This window comes from Hemitrygon akajei, chromosome 10 (genome assembly GCF_048418815.1).
Source record: "Hemitrygon akajei chromosome 10, sHemAka1.3, whole genome shotgun sequence".
Classification (NCBI taxonomy): domain Eukaryota; kingdom Metazoa; phylum Chordata; class Chondrichthyes; order Myliobatiformes; family Dasyatidae; genus Hemitrygon; species Hemitrygon akajei.
In genome coordinates, this window is record NC_133133.1 from 26,826,324 (window position 1) to 26,841,118 (window position 14,795).

The 14,795-nt window shown below is 37.5% G+C and overlaps 1 protein-coding gene across 7 annotated transcripts in view; it reads right to left on the minus strand.

Annotated features, from left to right (window-relative positions):
* atrx (ATRX chromatin remodeler) overlaps positions 1–14,795 on the minus strand; it is a 196,316-nt gene that overhangs the window by 35,724 nt on the left and 145,797 nt on the right. For all 7 annotated transcript variants that reach the window (XM_073057943.1, XM_073057939.1, XM_073057942.1 and 4 more), the window contains 4 exons: positions 13,766–13,929; positions 13,305–13,458; positions 8,429–8,529; positions 1,942–2,050 (listed from right to left, as the gene is read on the minus strand). In XM_073057943.1, the coding sequence (XP_072914044.1) occupies positions 1,942–2,050; positions 8,429–8,529; positions 13,305–13,458; positions 13,766–13,929 (528 nt within the window). The remainder of the gene's footprint in view (positions 1–1,941; positions 2,051–8,428; positions 8,530–13,304; positions 13,459–13,765; positions 13,930–14,795) is intronic.

A 14,795-nucleotide genomic window follows, 5' to 3' on the forward strand; every position in this document is an offset into this window, starting at 1 on the left:
GAGCAGAATTAGGCTACTTGGCCCACCGAGTCTGCTCTGCCATTCAATCATGGTTGAATCCTATTGTCCCTTCCTCAGCCCCCCTCCCCATAACCTTTGATGTTGTGTCCGATCAAGAATCAATCTCGCCTTAAGTACACCCAACGACCAGGTCTTCACAGCTACCTGTGGTCACAAATTCACCACCCTCTGACTAAAGAAATTTCTCCGCATCTCTGTTTTAAATGGTCGTCCCTCTATCCTGAGGCTGTGCCTTCTTGTCCTATTCTCCCCCACCATGGGAAACATCTTTTCCACATCTACTCTGTCTAGGCCTTTCAACATTCAAAAGGTTTCAAAGAGATCCCCTCTCATCCTTCTAAATTCCAGCAAGTACAGACCTAGAGCCATCAAACGTTCCTAGTATGATATTCCTTTTATTCCAGGAATTATCCTTGTGAACCTCCTCAGAACCCTGTCAAGTCCAGCACATCCTTTCTTAGATGAGAGGCCCAAAACTGTTTACAATACTCAAGGTGAGGTCTCACCAGTGGCTTATAAAGCCTCAGCTCTTGTATTCTAGACCTCTTGAGATGAATGCTAACGTTGCATTTGCCTTCCTTACCACTGACAACCAGCAAGTTAACCTTTAGGGTGTTCTACATAAGGAATCCCATGTCCTTTTATATCTCAGATCTTTGGATCTTCTCCCCATTTTAGAAAATAACCTGTACATTTATTTCTGCTACCAAAATACATCACCATACATTTTCCAACATTATATTTCATTTGTCACTTTCTTGCCCATTCTCCTAATCCTTCTGCAGCCTAATCCTTCCTCAACACTACCTGCCCTTCCACCAATCTTCCTATCATCTGCAAACTTGGCAACAAAGCCATCTATTCTGTCATCTAAATCATTGATATACAACATAAAAAGAATTGGTCCCAACACCAACCCCTTCAGAATATCACTAGAAGGGAGAGGGAAAAAAATATAAACCCAATTCAAATTTTCAACTAAGTACATAGGAATGAGTAGTTTAATCATATGTATTGTCATTTACAAAGCATAACTACTGCTATACGTAATAGAAACAGAAAGCTTGGTGGTGAATAAAATGGAACGAGTTTATCAGGGGAAGGGGTAGAAGTGGATATAATTATAAACATTTAAAAGACTTTTGAATAGGTTCATGGATATGATTTATAAGGGATATGTGGCAAATGTAAGCAAGTGAGACTATTTTCAGGAAGGCACATTTGTTGGCAAGGGCGAGTTGGGCTTAAGGCATGCTATATAACTAAAATAAGCATCAGCTATTCAAACTGTTTACCCAAGTGCGATTTGAACAGGTTCAGCATGTTGTTTTAACAATGCTCATTCTTATAGAAAAGTACAGTACAGGCCCTTCAGCCCTCCATATCTGCATGACCACGATACCAAATTCTATCTGCCCATGTCCCTCCTTTCCTGCCTGTTAATGTGACATCTAAATGCCTCTTAGATATTGCTGTTGTATCTGTTTCTACCACCTCTCCAGTACCTTATTCCTGGCATCTATCACTGTGTAAAACACTTGTCTTACAAATCTCCTTTAACTTTTCCCCATGCACTTTAAACCTATGACCTCCAGTTTTTTGACATTTCCATCCTGGGAAGAAACAGAAACCATGTACTCACTTATTACTCTCCAATATTAGCAGATCACCCCTCAACCTCTAGTGCTCTAGACAAACACATTTGAATTATTGAGCTATCCAAATTTATTAAATATGCATTCTTAAGTAATACAATTAATTTAAGTACTCTGTAATCAGTGAACAATAATTAAAGTTTCTGAAGAACTATTGAGGATCATTGTAACATTTCTTTCTATCATTTTAATTTACACATCTGTAAAAATGAACCAGTTGCTTGCAGGTTTTTAATGTCAAAAAAATCTTTTTGGATTTTAATACCTGACATTTGTTACATCATTGAACTCTTCAGCCCACTTTTTCCTTGTTTGTGCACTTGTGGATCCATCCATCCGATAGTAATCGATGTTTCTGTACCACTTCCCATCACCTACAATTAAATTGTGAACAGAATAATATTTTTTATATTCATAATTATGAACCAATTCTTGCTAAATCCTCAAATGAAGAACAAAAGCTAGCTTAATCAGCTTTTTCTGATCTCAGGTAAAATTAGTCAGCTCCATCATGGATACTAGCCTCCACAGTATTCAACACATCTTCAAGAAGCAGTGCCACTGGAAGGCAGCGTCAATCATTAAGGACCCTACTGCCCAGGACATGCCCTCTTCAAACTGTTACTATTGGGATGGAGGTACAGAAGCCAGAAGGCACACATTCAGTGATCCAGGAACAGCTTCTTCCCCTCTGCCATCCAATTTCTAAACAGTGAACCCATGAACACTACCTCACTACTTTTTTTATTTTGGCTATTCTGCACTACTTATTTTAACTTAACTATTTAATAGATTGTGTGTATATATATATATACACACACACACACACACACACACTTAATGTAACTCAGTTTTTTTCTCTCTCTATATTTATCATGTATTTCATTGTACTGCTGCCGTAAAGTTAACAAATTTGACGACATATGCCGGTGATATTAACTCTGATTCTGATACTGATCTTAGTTTTCAGCTGTACTCTGAAGGTCATGGTCAGTATCGAAACAGATTATCCAGTTGAATTTTGGTAGTACTTAACCATTTGTTTCATAATTAGCTGCATCTATAGAAACACAACTGTTCTAGTACATTCATCTACAAGTGGCCACCAAGAAGTCAACTTAATACTTTGTAAAATTGTAGTTTGACTTTAAAACAAAGGCTTATATTTTAATTTATATTGTAACCTGCAGAGAAAATAAAAGGCCAAAACGAAACTAAGAAACTAAAATGAACAGAGATCAAAGAGCCCAGGGTACTGAAGGAGACCAGTTTTCTTCAATCCCACCTTCCACAGTTTGCCTCCACCCAGCAATGAAAAGCAAGCATCCCTGCATTTTGGCATTCATAGCATATACTTCTTTAACTATTTCCTTTCAAGATGTACTACTATATAATCTTCAACAGTAAACTACCTTTCCTGAAGTCCCAAAGAAGGGTCTTGGCCAGAAATGCTGACAATTCATTTCCACAGATATTGCCTGACCTGCTGAGTTCCTCCAACACTTTGTGTGTGTTGCTTTGGATTTCCACCTTCTGCAGAATTTCTCATGTTTATGAAAGTACCTTTCTGCCCATTCATCTGAATCAATGTGCATTTACCTCCACTCTATTTAGCCAATGCAAATGCCCTCATTTACTTAGCCATCTATGCTTACTTCAATACAGGTGCCTTCATTTTCCTAACTTCACTAAATATTTTGTAAAAACCCATACTTGGGTAATTCCTTTATACAGGTCTCCTCAAGCAAACTAAGTAAAATTTTCAGTTCTTTAAAATTAATGTTGACTGTAAATGCCTCTTTCCATTCACTAAATTCATCCCAACTTATACATTATAGAAGCATTACTCTCAAGTCCAACGATATCATTTCATTTCTCAGCTTTGTTGCCCCTCAGTGGAGTCTATTCATGCTTAGTCCAACACCCTGCATTATTTCTAAACATGCACAATAATATGTTTTAAGAACTTGTAGAGTAACAAATCAGTAACAGAATGGGCTATTGCTGTGCTTTAGTTGATGAAATGCTCAGTTTCAGACTCTTCCTTATAGTGAAACCTGCAGGACTCAATTTGTTTTCTGTAAAATTGAAATAACGCTAATAGAACCTGCCATTTTAAAATAACCCATAAAAAACATTCAGATGCAGCAACAATTTCTGCTGTAACCAAAATTTTCTTTAAATATTTTGCCTTCAGAATCATGCTACTTTTTTAAAAAGCGAAAAATCTGTAAATAAATCAGGATTTGTACTTCCAGCTCTTAATATGCAGAGATTTACTTCTCTGCTGTTACTGATACAGCACAAAATAATGTACACAAGTTGCAACATTAGGTCAGGACAAACAAAACATTTACCATTTATATTGACAGCCTTAGGGACAGCCAGTGAAAATAAGGCTTTAGTCTTAATGTTTTATACTTCACAATCAGACTTCCATTGGAACCATAATACTATTTCTAATATGGCTTTGTAAATTGGTGTCTTTAATCAGTGTAGCTTTAAATGTTCCACTCTTCAATTGATAATTTAAATCAGAAAATACAGCCTAATTTTTCAAATTTAGCAAATTATCCTCTTATCTTTACCTCTGCATAAAAATCAAATTTAAAAGAAAAATATATTTAACCTGCTATGTTACAATATTAACCCTATAATTTCACCCACATGTGCATGGTATTAATGACTAAGAACAATCTATCCCAGACAAATTACATCCCCAAAGTAATACTGCCAGGAATCAAGCTTCTAATGTCTGAAATACAGAACAGCTGTAGATTAATTATGTTGTGAAGCAAAACAACCTATTGCCAGATGTATAGCAAAGTACTGTTTATCACTATAAGCACTGGTTAATTAATCAACACATTGAACAAATTAACGTTAACCCCAGTGAAAATGCTTCAAATTATAGTTACAGTATGAGGCCACTCAACCCATCAAATCCATGTTATATAAAAAGACAGGATTGGGCCATTCAGCTCTTTGACACTGCCCTGCAAATGTGAATGTAAATGAATGCTCATCAGTAATATTGCATTTTCACTCTCTTCCCGTATCACTTAATGCATTTTTTCATCTAGAAATTTATTTAACCACTACTTTGGCATCATCATCCCAGACAATAATACAATTATACAATAATACAATACAATTATTGTCATGGCCCAACATAGTACAGTTATGAAGAGGGCACACCAGCAGCTGTATTTCACTTGGAATTTGAGGAGATTTGATGTGTCAAAGTCTTTAGCAAATTTCTACAGATGTACCATAGACAGTATTCCAACTGGTTGCATCACTGACTGGTATGGAGGCTCCAATACACAGGATCAAAGACGGCTACAGAGGCTTTAGATAAAGTCAGTTCCATCATAATAAGCACTAGCCTCCCTATCACTGAAGATACCTTCAAAAGGCAGTGCCTCAAATCAGCGGCATCCCTCATTAAAGATCCTCATCATCCGGACATGTCCTCTTCTCAAGGATTATTAGAGGAAGTACGGGAGCCTGAGGATGCACACTCAAGGTTTAGGAGCATCTTTTTCCATTCTGCCATCAGATTTTTGAAGAGTTCATAAACACTACCTCACTATTTTGCTCTGTTTTTTGCACTAATTTTTATACATTTCTTATTGTAATTTGTAGCAATTTGCTAATGTATTACCACAAAACAACAAACTTCATGATGTACGTCAGAGAGAGTAAAACTGATTACGATTAAAATGATTTAGCACATGGCATTGACAGCTCTGTAGTAGCAAATACTACAGGTTCATCATTGTGTGTGAAAGATTTTTCCCCCCCCTCATTTTTGTCCTACATCTTTTGCTCTGTAACCGGAGACTTGACCCCTCATTCTAGACATCCCAGCCAGGGGAAACATCCTTCCCACATTCAGCCTGTCTAGCCATATCAAAATTTTGTAAGATTCAGTTAAATCCCCTCTCATTCTTTTAAGCTCTAGTGAATAAAAATCTAGATGACTTAATCTCCGCTTATACTGCAGTCCTCATCAGTCTGGTGAACCTTTGCCGCACTTCCTTTATGGCCAGAAAGTACTTGGGTAAAGATACAACTCACACAACACTCCAGGTGTGGTCTCATCAAAGGTTTTTGTAAATGTAGTAAGACGTACTTGGTCCTTTACTCATTTCCTATTTCCTTAAAGGCCAAATACCAGATAAGCAAAGAAAGCCATTCACTATCCAACTTCTCTATTCTAGTAGAATTCTAATAAAAGCTAAACCAGATATTTTTGCTTCTTAAAATGGTAACAAGGATTTTTCAATTTAGCCAAATTACAAAAGCAGGATCCAGGCCTCCCCAGTCCTCTTTGAGTAAATCAAGTTTCCTAAACTTAAATCTAATAATCAGCAGTTATACACCACTTTGGTAAATGAATAGATCTGTCTTATTCATTTCATTTAGACCTCAATTTTATCTATCTCAATAAAATTCACCTCTCTCCAGCCACCGTCTCTTTCTCTCTAACAACCAATCCCCATCTGCAATATCATTCTCCAACCAAAATTCGCTAGGGCTAAAATTTTTATCTCTCTCCATCAGTTCAAACAGCTCCTTAGTGTCAAATACCTTTGAAAGGAAGCCCTCCAAGTATGCAGGATCGGTCAGCAATTGCCAGCAGGTTGGATGGAGAGCGTGGTGCCTCCCAGTGGAGGCTGGATGGAGGGGATTTGCAGCCTGTTCTTTAGCCAGAGCCTACAGCAATTTGGGCATCGAGGGAGAGAGGAAGAGGAGAGCCATCCGCAGTAACACCCATACAGCAGAGAGGGCTTCAAGATGGCTCAGGCTCAAGAGAGGGGAGCCACGGAGTCATAAGTAGCTAGCCATCTGGACACAAGCTGGGGTCTGATCAGCCCCGGCTGGGTCACCTGGAGGAGGGTGTATGATGTTGAAAGACTCAAAACACCCAATGATTCCAGGAATATCACGGAAGATGTGTCCAGAGGAATCAGTAGATGTATGTACACAGCAGTATAATGTGATGATCAGAAATGCATAAAAATTGACCAGGTACAACATAACTACTGTTCCATACAGCTCTATCATAAACACCTGACACCAGTACCACCTCCCTCGAACAAGCTAACTCAATCAATTACCTTGCACACCTTCACCAACTTAACTACTCTGATAGCTTCATGGATATGCACAGATGCCCTCCGAAGTCCCTTTTCACTTCTCAGCATCCAATTTACACATCCTTCTTCCTTTTTGTCACACCACCCCAAAAGGATTATGTAATGCTTCTTTGCACTGAGTTCCACTTACTGCAATTCCACCCATCCAGCCTGTCCATCAAATACCTTCCTGTAGATACTTTTTCCCATCAAGCACAAATCCTTTTCACTATTGCATATTTTTCTAATGATTTCAGCACTTAACCAACATTTAGGACAATAATTCAGAGGAACACCACCAAATTGCTTAAACTATACATTTTTCTTCACATCACTAATCAATGCCTCTCTCCCCTGGATCCTTGGGGCTTTCATTTTTCAGATCAGATTACCATGCGGACGCCTGCTAGATACAGTAAAATTCTGTTAACTTAGTATATTTAGGTGGTGCTGGACTGCAATTTTTTTGGACTATTGGATGACACTGCAACTTTCTAAAGTGAGGGAACATGCAAACATACTACAAGGATGAGAACAGATCAATGGGATCAGGCTTAGTTTTCAAGTTTACACTTCCTTCAAGAAACACCAATGAGGAACACAAAGAAAGGCTTCCATTTTGGACAATTTCAGTGAAATGTTTAAGAAAACAAATCCCTCCTTGTTGTATTTTGGAAGTCCTTTTTGGAGACTGGGATTTAGAGTTCAATTCATAAGACCAAAATGTTTTTGTCAATAAGAAAGAGATCCCTCAATAAAGTTAAAAACTACTAATAAGAGTGATATCTTAAGGAGGAAGGTCAGATTGTTACAGAAAATTACTCAAAGGATCATCAGGGGATGGTAAGCAAAAAAAGCCATGATATACTGTACTTATGATCAACATGTGGCATTGATTGCAATCATTTACCCTGATCCTGAAGAATGGCAACTTTAGAATGGATATGAGTCTCTAGGCCCACTCTACTAGGCAGTGAAGGGCATGGTAAATATCAACTTTGAAATTCCACTGTGGTAATACGTGCTGTTTAAGGAAAATTGAGATGGGGTGGGTGTAGTGGTAGGGGGAAGAGTACTGGAAGGGATACTGAATATTAAAATGATATTACCCATTAAGTTTTACCATTAACTACAAACAGTTTAGAAGTTACTGTGGTCATACTGTATTGTTAATGTCCATATTATTTGAAGATATACTAATTGTGGATTTAATACTTCATCCTCTTCCAAGTTGGTAAAGACTCTCAAGTCAGTATTTACAAAGTATTTAAATACATGTAGACTAAACAGCAATTAGAGATAAACACAAATCAAAATGTTCACTAAGTAAAATATTAGAGCACCAACAAGGTTAATTTCAATGCAATATAAAGGCGTACCAGCCAGTTGTGAATGTTAGCTAAGACGATTTTAAAGTAGTTTCAAATTATTGCAATTTTTGTTTATGGATGTATAAACAAAATTCGTAAACAAAAATTGCAATAATCTGAAACTAATTTAAAATAATCTTTGCTAGCATCCACAACTGGCTGATACCTTCTGTAATGTAGAGATCAGTCACAAGCTTTCTTAGAGAATTACATGCACAATAAGCAAATTTAAAATTACCTTTATAAATATCAGATTTGCCATCTGTTTTTTCTCTATTTGCCATCTCCAGAAAATCTTCTATTAAATCCAGTGAAATCAGTGACTGACTGAAGACAAGTCTGAAAAGAAAAATATTGCTCTCTTTAATCAATTAACCAGTTTTTTAAAATTCCCCTTTTCGGTGGTTAATATGTTTAATTTCAAGGATAGTGAATTCATCAGGGAATGGGAAGAAGTCACAGAATATTTGGTATTATTTATGAGTAATATTAAAGATTAATATCTTTCTACATCACTATTTAGTTTACTGTAAAATATATACTCAACTAAATATTCCCCAATACTGCAAAAGCAAATGAAGACCATAAGAACAGAATTATGCCATTTGGCCCATCCAGCCTGCTCTGCCATTCAATCATAGCTGATTTATTATTCCTCTTAACCCCATTCTCTTGCCTTCTTTCTGTAACCTTTGAAGCCTTACTAATCAAGAACCTTTCAACCTCTGCTTTAAATATACTCCATGACTTGGCCTCCACAACCATCTGTGGCAATGAATTCCACAGATTCACTACTCTCTGATGAAATAAATTCCACCTCATCTGTTCTAAATGAACGTTCCTCTATTCTGAAGCTGTGCCCTCTGGTGACTCACCCACTACAGGAAACATTCTCTCCATATCTGCTCTCTCTTGGCCTTTCATTCATCTGAACTCCAACGAGCACAGCCCAGAGACATCAAATGTTCCTCATATATTAACTGCTTCATTCCTGAAATCATTCTTGAACCTCCTCCAAACCCTCTCCAATGCCAACACACCTTTTCTTAGATAAGGGGTCCAAAACTGCTCACAATACTCCAAGCGCAGTCCAACCAATTGCTTATAAAGCCTCAGCATCACATCCTTGCTCTTGTATTCTAGACCTCTTGAAATGAATGTTAACATTGCATTTGCCTTCCTTATTATCGACAAAACCTACAAGTTATCCTTGTGCAGGATTCCCTACAAGTTAACTTGTAGGTTCCTTTGCACCTCTCACTTTTGAATTTTCTCCCCATTTTAGAAAATAATTTATGCCGTTATTTCTTCAATCAAAGTGCATGATCATACATTTTCCTACACCATATTGCATCTGCTACTTCTTTGTCCGTTCTCAAAATCTGTCTGATCCCTTTTCCAGACACCCTCCTTCCTCAACACTACCTGCCCCTCCACCTATCTTAATATCATCTGCAAACTTGGCCACAAAGTCGTAAATTCCATCATCTAAATCATTGAAATATAACGTGAAAAGAAGCCCTCCCAAAACCGACCACCACTAGCCACTGGCAGCTCCCCAGAAAAAAGGCCTTCTTTATTCCCCTTCTTTGCCTCCTACCAGTCAATCTTCTATCCATGCTAGTATCTTTGCTGTAATACCCTGGGCTCTTATCTTGTTAAGCAGCCTGTGAAGCACTTTGCCAAAAGCCGTCTAAAATCCAAGTAAACAACATCCACTGACTTTCTTTTGTCTATCCTGCCTTGTTATTTCCTCAAAGAGAGCCCCCCCCCCTTAGAGTGACTGTCTTTGGCCTGTTTTATCATGCGCTTCTAATTTCCCCATAAGTTCATCCTTAATAATGGACTCCAACATCTCTCCAACCACTGAAGTCATGCTAACTGGCATATAATTTCCTTTCTTTTGCCTCCTTCCCTTCTTATAGTGTAGTAACACTTTCAATTCTCCAGTCCTCGAGAAACATTCCAGAATCATTACTAAAGCCTCCACAATATCTTCAGTAACCTCTTTCAGAACCATGGGGTGTAGTCTATCTGGTCCAGGTGACTATCTATCCTCAGATCTTTCAACTTCTCAAGCACTTTTTCCTTAGTAACAGCAACTACAATCACTTCTGCTCCCTGACAATCTCACATTTTTGGCATTCTGCTAGTATCTTCCACAGTGAAGACTGACACAAAATACTTAAGTTCATCTGCCATTTCTTTGCCCCCCCCATTACCTCTCCAGCATTTTCCAGTAATCTGATACCCACTTTTGCCTCTCTTTTACTCTTTATATATATATTTGAAAAATCTTTTGGTATCCACTTTATTACTATTGGCTAGCCTAGCTTCAAATTTCATCTTTTCTCTCCTTGTAGCTTTTTTAGTTGCCTTCTGCTTGTTTTAAAAGCTTCACAACCTTCTGACTTCCCACAAACTATATTATATGTCCTCACCTTGTCAGCCATAGTTGCCTCATCGTCCCTTTAGAATACTATGTCTTTGGGATGGATCTATCCTGCATCTTCCAACTTGCCCCCAGAAGCCCCAGCCATGGCTGTTCTGCTGTCATCCCTGCTAGTGTCCCTTTTCCAATCAACTGACTATCTTCTCCCCCTCAAACTGCAGGGTGAATTCCATTGTACTATAAATTACTGTTTCCTAAGGGTTCTTTTACCTTAAGCTGCTTAAACCAAACATGGTCCATTACACATACACCCAATCTAGAATTGTTTTGGCCCTCATGGGCTCAATCACAAGCTGCTCTAAAAAGCCATCTCATAGGCATTCTATAAATTCCCTCTCTTGGGATTGAGCACCAACCTGATTTTCCCAATCTACCTGCATATTGACATCCCCCCAGGACTATCATAACATTGTCCTCTTTATATGTCTTTAAAAAAAAAAAATCTCCTGTTGTAATTTATATTGCACATCTTTGCTATTGTTCGGAGGCTTGTATATAATTCCCAACCGTCTTTTTACCTTTGCAGTGTCTTAACTCTCTCCACAAGGATTCCAGATCTTCCGATCCTATGTCACCTCTAAGGATTTTTTTTTTAAACCAAAAGAGCCTTCCTACCTGCTTGTCCTTTTGATACAAGGTATATTCTTGCATGTTTAGCTCCTAACTAGATAGATAGATAGATAGATACTTTATTCATCCCCATGGGGAAATTCAACTTTTTTTCCAATGTCCCATACACTTGTTGTAGCAAAACTAATTACATACAATACTTAACTCAGTAAAAAAATATGATATGCATCTAAATCACTATCTCAAAAAGCATTAATAATAGCTTTTAAAAAGTCCTTAAGTCCTGGCGGTTGAATTGTAAAGCCTAATGGCATTGGGGAGTATTGACCTCTTCATCCTGTCTGAGGAGCATTGCATCGATAGTAACCTGTCGCTGAAACTGCTTCTCTGTCTCTGGATGGTGCTATGTAGAGGATGTTCAGAGTTTTCCATAATTGACCGTAGCCTACTCAGCGCCCTTCGCTCAGCTACCGATGTTAAACTCTCCAGTACTTTGCCCACGACAGAGCCCGCCTTCCTTACCAGCTTATTAAGACATGAGGCGTCCCTCTTCTTAATGCTTCCTCCCCAACACGCCACCACAAAGAAGATCCACCACTATGATCCACTTTTAGCATAACTCAGTGATACCCACGTCATACCTCCCGATCTCTAAGTGCGTCACAAGATCACCTACCTTATTCCATATACTGCCGTACATTCAAATACAACACCCTCAGTCTTGTATACATCACCCTTTTAGATTTTGCCTCCATGTAACATGTCAACTCATCCCACTGACTAGAATTTTGCCTCATCATCTGTCCATCTCTTCATCCTCTTTCAGTTGTTACCATCACGTTCATGTATTTAGCCCCTCAGTTTCTACCCTATCGCAGACATTCCCTTTCTTCTCTTCCCCTTCCCCACAACTTAAAACACATTGATTTACCTGTTTCCAGTTTTGATGAAAGGCCACTGACATGAAATGTTAACACTAGTTTTTTCTCCCCTCTGCGTGATTTGATGCTCATTTGTTTAGATTAATTTATAAATTATTCAACCAAGGCACCAAAATAACACATCTAGTTCTCCCAAAGAAATAGCTGTTACTAAAAAGGAGTCAGCAATGTTCCATTATTCCACATAGTTCTTCATGACACTAGATCAAATGCATTCAATCTGTCCCACCAATCCCTCTGCTTTCCCACATTGATTTATTTCCTTGTAATCTATCCTCTCATAGCCTCTCGACAGATTGTCTCATTCTCCACTTGAAGGAGAGGCATATTATAGTAGCCTACATGTCTTTGGCATGTGGAAGGAGACCAGAACACCCAGGGGAACCCACATAGTCATAGGTAAAATATACAAGCTCCACATAGATAATCTCTGACATAGGGATGAAACCTGGGTTGCTGCAGCTAGTGCTGATGTTCTGATTGCACACTTTAGATTTACTTGTTATTCCAACCTATTTTCAGGCTGCTTAAAAGATGGTGTTATCACTTTTGTGGATTCAACTTTAAGTGCTGAATCTTTCCCTTTCTTTTAACAATACAACTAGACATTAAAAAACATTACCACATTCTAAAAATATGATTGGTCCTTATCAATAATGCAGCACAGGTATAATTCTTTGTTTTTAATACTTTTGGCATTTACAGGCAAATCCTTGGATTGCCAACCAAACCCGACAAGTAAAAGACCACGCTTCTGCTGCAATGAAAATTCCTGAAGAAATTTCTATGAATAATGTCACAAGTGCAAGTAGAAATGCCAGACTGTTATTAATAGGGCTGAACTTCACAACCCCTCCAAACATATATTCTAGATTACATTAAGTTCAGTAGATGCATTTCAAAATTACACAGTACTCCCACCAAAGTACACTGCGATTATTCTCGTTAATTAGTATTTTATTTTTCACTGTCTACACTACATTTACATTTCAGTTTGGCCCTGATTTTTGGAAGTTGTGCAAAGTTGACAATTTGAGCTGGGGAAGTGCAGTGAAATTAAAACATAAACATTAAATCATACCATTTTCAGAAAGAATGCACTCAAAATCAATAAAACATTGTGGGCTTATAACAAAATGCTGTCAACTTACACTTTTTCCCCAATTGCTTCTGACATATATAGAATTTCAAATAAGATGGCCATTTTCCCAGAATGGTGAACTAGCTCCGCATCAGCGTCTGTAATGAATTCTTTGTACCAGTCAGCTGAAGGACTACCTGGATTGGAACCAGTGGAAGGCTTTGCTGCAAGCACCAAAATTAACATCACTTAGAATATATTTACAGTATGGTAGACTATATATAACACACAAATTGGATTATATAACACCTAATGCTACTGATAATAAAACAAGATTATTTTTACAACCAAGGAGAATACTCAAACACTTGTTAATTCCAAATTTGTATCAAGAATGATCATAACATTAAATTAATTTTTTTAACTAAACAGAATAAATTAGTATATCATGCATTGTAGTTCGAGTATCATATCATATTGATGTGAATTATGCAAAAGTTAAGTATAAAACTAACACCAATAAGTTCTCACCATCATCTGCTTTTACAGCAGACTCTACAGGTTTCTCTTCCATACTTCCTTCTCCTCCACCACGTGATCTTGAATTCCAGACCTTGATCACCTCTACTTCATTGTCACTGCCACTCTCCTTAGAGCTGCTTTCATTTTTCTTTCCACGCTTTTTCTTCTTTTTACTAAATTTTATGTACAAAAAATTAGAACACACATCTTACATGTAACTCCTGCAGTACTTTCTCAGTAATACTGCTGACATGATCAAAAAACTGCATAGAACAGTTAAGCTCTTAAACTCACTATATTATTGCATAACTGTTACAAAACTGAATCTTAGCAGTTTACAAAAAATAGCATCTGCACACTTCAATCCCAAATTTGATTAGTTTTTAACGTTAACTAAAACTGAAATATTTATCTAAAATACAGGCCTTTCTTTGGGAAATTCATCACCTCAAAAATGCCTCTCATTTTTCAAGACGCGGCATTTTACTTAGAAGGTATACTTAGTGATGAAGTATACTGTTAAAATATTGCAAGCCACTACTCTTCGACAAAAGATCCCCTCAGGAGCTGTAAAGGCTGCCACAGAAGTGTTCACTCAGAGACATCAATATCATGCTGAACATCGATTTCCTTTTATCTTATCCATAACTCGAAGATAGTGGCTGCATTCTGAACTGATGGAAGTCTACATGAGTAAATGTAAACTTTGTTATTGCTTTGCAAAATGAAAAGAATCTACCAACACCATCATAGCTTTCTCAAATTGATACAATTGTCATTAATCATTTCTAAAAAAAAGAAAACTATGAAAAATGACCAAATTAAAATAGATCTGGTAAGTTTTGTTCTCCATCATTACAAGTGTTTAAAGATCCACAAATAAGCAATTTTATACATGATCAACTTACAGTAATAGCAGGAAAACTAGAAGACCGCAAAAAGAGGTTTTAATTTACTGTGGCATCAAGATAGTTGTTTACATGCTGGTTAGGTCTTTATATGCCTCGAGACCCATGAACCTTACACACATGAAGAATAA